This window comes from Podarcis liolepis (genome assembly GCF_965112155.1).
Source record: "Podarcis liolepis genome assembly, chromosome: 13".
Taxonomy (NCBI): domain Eukaryota; kingdom Metazoa; phylum Chordata; class Lepidosauria; order Squamata; family Lacertidae; genus Podarcis; species Podarcis liolepis.
This window is the reverse complement of record NC_139573.1, coordinates 13,496,278-13,505,261: the sequence shown is the minus strand read 5'-3', so window position 1 is coordinate 13,505,261 and position 8,984 is coordinate 13,496,278. Positions and strand designations below refer to the sequence as shown.

The window sequence follows — 8,984 nt, the reverse complement described above, 5'->3', positions numbered from 1 at the left end:
TATGGCTCTGCTCCAGTGATGAATGATAAAAGCCCAGGGCTTCCCTTCTACCAGATGGCAGCCTCAGAAGCCCTTCAGCATGGGGGAATTCTCTCTTTGCTTCTGCATTTCAGGTGGACGTGGATTGGAGTCATTGCAACAGACAATGAGAATGGAGAAAGATTTGTGCAAACTATTTCCCCCATGTTTACCAACAGTGGTGTCTGCTTTGCATTCATAGAAAGAATCCCCGATTTCAGTTTTATATCTGAAATGTATGGCTTGCTAGAACGGGCGGCCAATATACAAGACAAAATATTTAGCAGCAAAGCTAACGTAGTGGTGACCTCTGGAGAGTCTTATTCCATGGCAAATTTTAGATGGCTTCCATACCTATCAGAACATGATGACATGACATGCAATATAAAAAGTAAAGTATGGATAATAACTTCCCAGATTGAGTTCGCATCATTTGTCTTTCAACGGAATTGGGATTCAGGAGTATTCAATGGTGCTATATCCTTTGAAATTCACTTCAGAAACCCACCAGGGTTTCATCAGTATGTTGTGCACAGAAACCCTTCCAGCACAGATGGGGACGGTTTTATCAGGGACTTCTGGCAACAGGCCTTTGGATGTGTATTTCCAGATATCACTACAGACAAAGTGGAGGGGAATATTTGCACTGGAGAAGAGAAGCTGGAGAACCTTCCTGGATCATTTTTTGAAATGAGCATGACAGGCCACAGTTACAGCATCCACTGTGCTGTTTATGCCATGGCCCATGCTTTACATGCCATGTCCAGATCCACACTCAGACACAGAGGAATGGTGTATGGAGGGAGAGGGAAGAAACTGAATCCACAGTTTTGGCAGGTAAAGGTTGTACATCCTCAACAGTGAGAGCTCTGTTGCTTCCTCATAATCGGAATTGTGCCCAACACTGGGGGAGGAGGAGTGCATGACATCACAGTTGACCTATCATCCCCCCCTCCTACGTCTTACCTTCATGATTCACTAGGGCGAAGATGCTTCATTCTGGATAGTTGGGGAGTTCTTGGTGTGATCAAAGCATGTGTCTGGGTAGAGCTAGGCTTGGTACGATCCTTGCCACTGGTCCCTCCTGCCCCAGAGCTCTTGGGCTTCTGACCCTTCCTGCAATTCTTCTGCAGGTTGCCTTCTTTCTCACACTTCCAGCAATTTCACTCCTCCGAGGCTGTATTTTGTGATTAGTGCAAATCACACAGTCTTTTGTGAGGAAGCGTGAGAACTGGATAAAGCTGTATGTATTATGTGATGTACTTTCACGTTTGCCTGGATGAGAGAGAGTCCATGTCCATGTAATATAGTGTAAGCAAATAGTAGTTTATAACTATGATGCTTCATTCTTCTTGCTGTGTTAAGCCAGAAGATTAGTGTGCATAAACCAAGCTGGTTTATGTCGCTGGAGCGCCATGGAGAGGAAGGGGGTGCCTTTTCCAGAGCAATGCTCACCGGAGGACGCTCAGAGAAATGGGCGTGGGGGGCTGCTGATAGCCTGGAGGGTTCTCCCAACAGTCTTCAGTCTGGCACATCCTTTTGAGGATTACGGTTTTATTTTGGAAATAGTATATGGCACTGGGCACCCACCCCACCCCACTCTGTTGAATATGTATGGGTTCACAAAATGCTGTCACCTTAGTCTTTCCTCTCAGAGTTCAAACATTTGGGCAGAGTCCAGAAATGAATCTATAATTCTGCTGACAGAGAAGAAGGCATTGATATGCAGAAGCTAGCAAGGCTGTTCCCAAGCCAGAACAGCGAGACGGAGGGCTCTGACTCGCTGTTCTAGCTTGGGGATGGCTGCGCGCAAACCTCTGCAGGGCAGCGGGGCACTGCGCTCCAAAGGCTTCAGGGATCTTTGAGGCTGGCGGTGGGGGAAAGCAGCGCTTCCCCCCACCGCCAGCCCCACAAGCTCTGGTGAATGTACCTTGAACGCACCTTGTTTTAGAGGGGGAGAACAAGAATTTTTTTTTTCCTGTTCTCCCCCTCCTATGGTCCGGTGCGTCCTATGGTCCGGTGCGTCCAATGGAGTGAAAAATACGGTAAACGGTGCTTCCGTGCACTGCTCTGGTTCGCCAGAAGTGGCTTAGTCATGCTGGCCACATGACCCGGAAGCTGTACGCCGGTTCCCTCAGCCAATAAAGTGAGATGAGCACCGCAACCCCCGAGTCGGTCATGACTGGACCTAATGGTCAGGGGTCCCTTTAGGCATATTGACAAATAAATCACATCTCTCAGAAATCATTTGCATCATATTTACAAATATTTTGTTTGATAACACTTGTTTCAACTCATAATGTGCCAGAAAACGTTTGGTACATTTCTACAGCTACTTTGCAAAAGCCAGTACAGTGGTACCTGGGTTAAGAACTTAATTTGTTCTGGAGGTCTGTTCATAACCTGAAACTGTTCTTATTCTGAGGTACCACTTTACCTAATGGGGCCTCCCACTGCTGCTGCACCACTGCCACCGCAAGATTTCTGTTCTCATCCTGAAGCAAAGTTCTTAACCTGAGGTACTATTTCTGGGTTAGCAGAGTCTGTAACCTGAATGTCCAGTTTGCACGTCATTATAAAGTTTATAATGAATGTGGAGATTGCTCCAGCCTCACTCCTCTGTTAGGATGAGTAAACAAACCATGGTCCCTGACTTTGTGATGAATCCAAGCCAGTGATTTTGGTTTGGTGTGCTCAAACAAACCACAGTTAGTAAGCCAAGAAGAAATTGTGGCTTCATAGTGTAGTTTGTTTGCTCCAGAATGAATTAAGTACTTAACCTGAGGTACCACTGTATACCCTGAATTTCCTTGGTAAAATTTGTCCTTTCCTACTGAAACATGTAATATTATTTAGGTTCCTTAATTAAAATGGGTCTGAGGAAAGCAGGAGGAGGAAAGTTGTTGCCCTCTGTTATAGTTTCAAACTATAACAGAGCAATTCCTGTGGATATTTCTTCTAAGTTTTAAAGGTAATACAAAATAAAGCAATCCTAAAGACCAGGTGAAGAAGCACAAAGCCACAGCCAACTTGATCATACAAGTCACATATTCTCAATACAAAAAAAATGAACTTGGGATGAAAGGTTTGTCCTTAAGATATGCCCAACATGAAGCCACAAAAAGTGAAGATGTTTATTCCTCGTATCAGAGAATAAGCATGATTCCTTCACACTTCTCATATTTTCCTACAACTTGTTCTGAGGTGACTGGGGGGTAATGTCTGTGGGCCTTTAGCCTAGTCAGTCATGCATTAACGGCAGTAGTATCAGCTGAATCCAGCATTACAAGGCTTAGGTAGCGTCAAAGTTTTCCAATACATTGTTTAAAATAGCAAAAGTTGGCAGGACTGAAAACTTCTGTCACCGTTTTTAAAAAATCACGGTATATTGTGAAGTTATGACATCATCAGTTAACCTCAAGAAAATGAACATGGAATTTAATATTTTGGTCCAATTCCCCATTCCATAACATTAAACAGTGGAAGCGGAGGTAGACAGGGAGAGAGAGACTATCAATAATTTGGGTAAGAAAAGGAGACTGGCATACTTGTGAAAGAAAATGGGTTGGCTCTCTCCATGCTTGGACCTGACTCCACTCACAGTTGCCTAAATCACCACCCACCATTCACTGAGTGCTCTGCACACAGGAAAAAAGGTTGCTCGGCCCTGTATTAGACTGTAGTCTTTTCTAAATACCTGTCTTTTCTGTTTTCAATCCAGCTCCATCACTTTCTGAGAAGTATCTCATTTAACAATACTGCAGGAGATGTGATCTTCATCAACCAGAATGGAGAGGCAGCATCTAGCTTGGATATTGTCAACTGGATCATATTCCCCAACCAAAGTTTGCACAGAGTGAGAGTTGGGAGGATAGATCCACAAGCTCCTCCAGACCAAAAATTAACCCTTGATGAAGACGCCATAATATGGCATAGATGGTTTAATCAGGTAGGTCCACATTCTTATCTGCTGTAATTCAGAAGAGATTCAATATAGGTGTGCTCAAGCAATATTTATCCCCCTGCCTTTCTAATCACTGTCTTTTGAACTGCAAGTTACTGATTAGTGGATGGCCAAAGCAGGGTCAACAACTTGAATAAAATATTGGGGAGGGGCAGGTAAGCCCTCCATTGCTTCTATGTACCTTATGTCTCTAGCTTGTCTGCTCCCTCTATCTTCTCTATAGGCCCCATGTGGGATCCAGAAACATTCTGGAGAAAAGTTAAGGTGCCACTAGATGCCACTCTACAGTCACTTTGGCTCCATCTTCAGTTTAAAATGCAAAATTCATTTCATTAACAAAAGTAATTGAAAATGGTAGAGGAGAGGGCCTGGGCGTGCACCAATGAGCTGTATGAGGTTGCCATGGGAATCCCAGGCTTAAAGGTTTGGATAAAGCGCTTTATAAATAAACAAGCCAATTCACCATGTATATCCCTAGAACAGTGTTCCTTGTGGAACACCCTCCCTCCAGATGTCAAGGAGATAAAAGACCTACACAACTTTTAGAAGACATCTGAAGGCAGCCCTCTGCCGAAACAAGGAATAAAGGCAAATATTTCATTAAGGAGGTTACAAAACAGAAGAACCCTTTTACTATAAAATACAGTTAAGCAAGACTAACAGTGTAAACTTACCTTGGGGAATCTGATTGAAACGAAAATAGCGAAAGCTAGGTTGTCTCACCCTAATCCCAACCCTTCACAGACCCCCACCACAAGCTTCATCCACACAAATGTGATTTTTACATCACACTATCTTCATCTGAATGTGGATCAGTAGGCCCAAGTCAAATACCAGTTTTTCTATGAAAAGGCCTAGACACAGGAGGGCATGTTTTCTTTCAGCCAATCACGGCCTTGGCATACACTTTCCCTGCACTAGAGGGTGTACATCTGAAAGACCAATTAGCTATCCAGTGGATTTTTGCATGGTCATGTTGACCTTGAAACATTCTTACATCAAACAGTGCACACAGGAGGTCAGTTGGACTAATTAAATGGGTTCTTTTTCTTCCCCTCTGAAAGACTGCAACCAGAATCCTAAGTATATAAAGAAGGCTATTGCAAAATAAACCAAAGAAATTGGATTTTCCTTATAAATATTAAATACTGGTTTTGAACTGAGTGAAAGACTATGTATGAATTGATAAGCCCCATGATTTTGCCTTTCTTGTGAGAAAAGTGGAGAAATGAAGTGATTGGGAAAAGGAGGAAAAAAGTGAAAACAGACAACAGCAGCAGCAGGTTCAGGATACCACTAGTCTGCTAAGGGAGCCAGTGGAAGAGGTGGAAGCAGGAAAAGTGGTGGAGATACAGAAAGTGAAGGAGGGGGCTGAGAGCAAAGGTGTGAAGAGCATAGGGAATGGATGCATCAGTCTGAAAAAAGAGAGGTATCTCAAAATATGTATTGTAAAGTATATTTTCCCCTTAACATGCTCAGTGCTAAATCTCTTGGATAGCATCATTCCAATTCATGTATTTGTCCATAATTTTTATTTTATTTTTGTATGAGAACTCATAAAGAACACATTCCTCAAAAACCCCTTATTTGGAACTATAAGGAACTCTTCCCCAGACAGCATCTGATGGGTCCAAGAATAGGTGTAGCCATCAACACCAAATCAATTCTAGAGATGTCTACCTAGTGGACAACATACTAAGAAGTAACGGTTATAACAAGATTAACAGGGACACTAGAGTAACTTCAAAATGTGCCTCCACAACCCAGAACAATAGAGGAGATATTACATCACGTCAAACATTACTACTACTAAAAAGAAAAGTAGTAATTGCTCTTGGTAGAGGCATTCTGTCTCAGTTTAGAAACATAGAGAGGATCCTTAGAACCTGAAACATTCTGAACTCATTATTCTCTCAATGATTCTTCTGCTCTTCCATTTATGCATTAGACTCAGCCTCTTTCTGTCTGTACTGAGAGATGTCTTCCAGGATCCAGCAAGAAAGTGAAGGAGGGACAGCCCCCTTGCTGCTATGATTGCATCCCATGTCCAGAGGGGAAGATTGCAAACCAGGATGGTAAGGGAAAGAATTTGATCAAATGGGTCCATTTGATTGAAAAGTGTCAGGATGGCTGAGGTTAAGTTTCAAAAGAAGATAGAAGTTATTGTATGTGTGTCCCTGCCTCATTGTCCTTCAGATATTGGTGGTAGTAGCAGTAGTAAGAATAATTTATATTCAGTCTATGTGACTGGGTTGCCCCAACAATGCTGGACAGCTTCCAACAAATTAAAACATCAACCACAGTAAAACGTCAAACATTAAGGGCTTCCCTATATGGGGCTGCTGTCAGCTGTCTTCTAAAAATCAGATTGTTGTTTATATCCTTGACATCTGATGGTCAGACATTCTTAGGGTGGGCGCCACTACAAAGGAGGCCCTGTGCCCGGTTCCCTGTAACCTCACATCTTGCAATGGGAGAACTGAAAAAAGGCAATCAGAGCTTAATCTCAGCATACAGGCTGAATGATGCGGGTATACAGGGTCAAAATTTAGAGAGAGAGTTGGAATATGTTAATCAAATGAGAATAAAATTGCATTGAGAGTAGCTAGGTGGTATGTGGTTCAAATCGTATCCAGACTGGTCCTTGCCACTCCTTCCGACTTACATAAGCTGTACTCAAGCTAGTGTGACAATACATTCAAATATCATGAGGAGGAATGGCCTTGCCTGTGTTGATCATAGGACGACATCACTCTGAACCACAAAACAGAGTACTGGACATGTTTTATTTTGAGCTGAGCTCTTTTTTTCTCAGACAGAAAGTAAGCATTTCAGCAAGATGGCGTTAGAGTTAAGGACCATATCCTTATTTTTTCCAGATATGAATGACTGTGATAAATGCCCAGACAAAGACTATCCAAGCAAGAACCGGAATGCATGTCTACCCAAGGATATAAGCTTCTTGTCTTATGAAGAACCTTTGGGCATCAGTTTGGCCTCTTTCTCTTTTTTCCTTTCCTTGATCACAGCTCTGGTACTAGGTATATTTATGAAACACCACAACACACCCATTGTCATTGCAAACAACCGAAACCTCACCTACACTCTCCTCATCTCTCTCCTGCTCTGCTTCCTTTGTGCTTTGCTCTTCATTGGCAGACCTGAGAAGGTGACATGCCTCCTCCGACAAACAGCTTTTGGCATCATCTTCTCAACTGCTGTTTCTTGTGTCCTGGCAAAAACCTTCACAGTGGTTTTGGCCTTCATGGCTACAAAACCAGAATCCAGGATGAGGAAATGGGTGGGGAAAGGACTAGGCCACTCCATTCTCCTTTCCTGCTCCATTGTTCAAGCAGGCATATGCACTGTGTGGCTGGCAACCTCTCCCCCATACCCAGATGTGGACATGTACTCAATGACAGAAGAAATTATACTAGAATGTAATGAAGGGTCTGTAACAATGTTTTACTGTGTCCTCATCTACATGAGCTGCCTGGCCACTGTAAGCTTTGCTGTGGCTTTCCTCGCCAGGAAGTTACCGGACAGTTTCAACGAAGCCAAGTTTATCACTTTCAGCATGTTGGTCTTCTGCAGTGTTTGGCTGTCCTTTATTCCCTCCTACCTGAGCACCAAGGGAAAATACATGGTAGCTGTGGAGATCTTCTCCATCTTAGCCTCCGGTGGTGGGTTGCTGGGTTGCATCTTTTCCCCCAAATGTTATATAATTATTCTGAGGCCTGAGCTGAACAATAGAGAACAGCTAATAAGGAAGAAAAATTAAAGAATTAATAAACCTGCCCTTTGCTGTCTTTCGTGCTTTTCTCTGTGAACAGTAGAATATTTGGAAATATAAGTTCAGCTGCTGCCTTTTATAATTTTTTCTAGAGTCCAAATTCCCATAGTTGAAAATTCATTTGTAAAATTGACTTATTTGCTTTGAGGAAAACAACCATACTTTTACACATACATTACTCTCTTGTAGCATGTGCTGAGAAGAAGACTCAAAGCAATTCTTGTCAAAATATATGCTAGGAAATCTTTATCTGTCCTTAATTCTGAATGATCAAACTTGTCTTACAGCTTTCAGCATAATGGAATATACGAGTACTCATTTATGAATTATTGTTCTGTTCTGCTAACAGTCATATTTCACCATCAACCTTTCCATACCCAAGAACGTATAAATGGAAGATGATCCTCTTGAAGCAGGCCAATGGCCCATCTGGTCCAGCAGCCTGTACTCTCACTGACCAACCAGATACCTGTGGGAAACCTTCAAGCCGTACCCAACTGCAAATGCACTGTCCCCACCATTGTTTCCTGTGTCATTGAGTTCCATAGTTTTTCAATGTACTGTAACATACTCGCCATTGAATTGGGTTTCCCTCCCCACAAGATTGTTTCTGAATCATGAATTCTGCCCTCTCATTCTTGGAAATGATGGCAGCAAAGGACCATGCAGACCTCACTGCGCAACGCATTTGACAGATAAGTAAAAGTAAAGGCACCCCTGACCATTAGGTCCAGTCATGAACGACTCTGGGGTTGCGGTGCTCATTTCGCTTTATCGGCCGAAGGAGCCGGCGTACAGCTTCCGGGTCTTGTGGCCAGCATGACTAAGCCACTTCTGGCGAATCAGAGCAGCGCACCAAAACGCCGTTTACCTTCCTGCCGGAGCGGTACCTATTTATCTACTTGCACTTTGACATGCTTTCGAACTGCTAGGTTGGCAGGAGCAGGGACCGAGCAACGGGAGCTCACTCTGTTGTGGGGATTCAAACAGCCGATCTTCTGATCGGCAAGTCCTAGGCTCTGTGGTTTAACCCACAGTGCCACCCGCATCCCGTTATTTGACAGTTAGGGAGCTACAATTGAAAAGTTTTATCCGTGGAAAACCACGGGGCTGTCCCTGAATAAGTCTGGCCCAACCCATAGCCGTGGACATGCCTTGGACCTGGTGTTTACCTCTATGGATGTTGGTGATCTGACACTAAGTAAAAGC

At 43.3% G+C, this 8,984-nt stretch overlaps 1 protein-coding gene across 1 annotated transcript; it reads left to right on the top strand.

The window, feature by feature from the left end:
• On the top strand, positions 1-7,763 carry LOC310691392 (vomeronasal type-2 receptor 26-like; the record flags this gene model as incomplete). The annotated part of the gene is made up of 4 exons (XM_083471168.1): positions 1-855; positions 3,740-3,967; positions 5,931-6,057; positions 6,862-7,763. Exons 1-4 carry the CDS (start codon positions 19-21, stop codon positions 7,761-7,763), a joined length of 2,094 nt encoding a protein of 697 aa, XP_083327294.1. The 5' UTR covers positions 1-18.
• Positions 7,764-8,984: the final 1,221 nt, after the last annotated feature.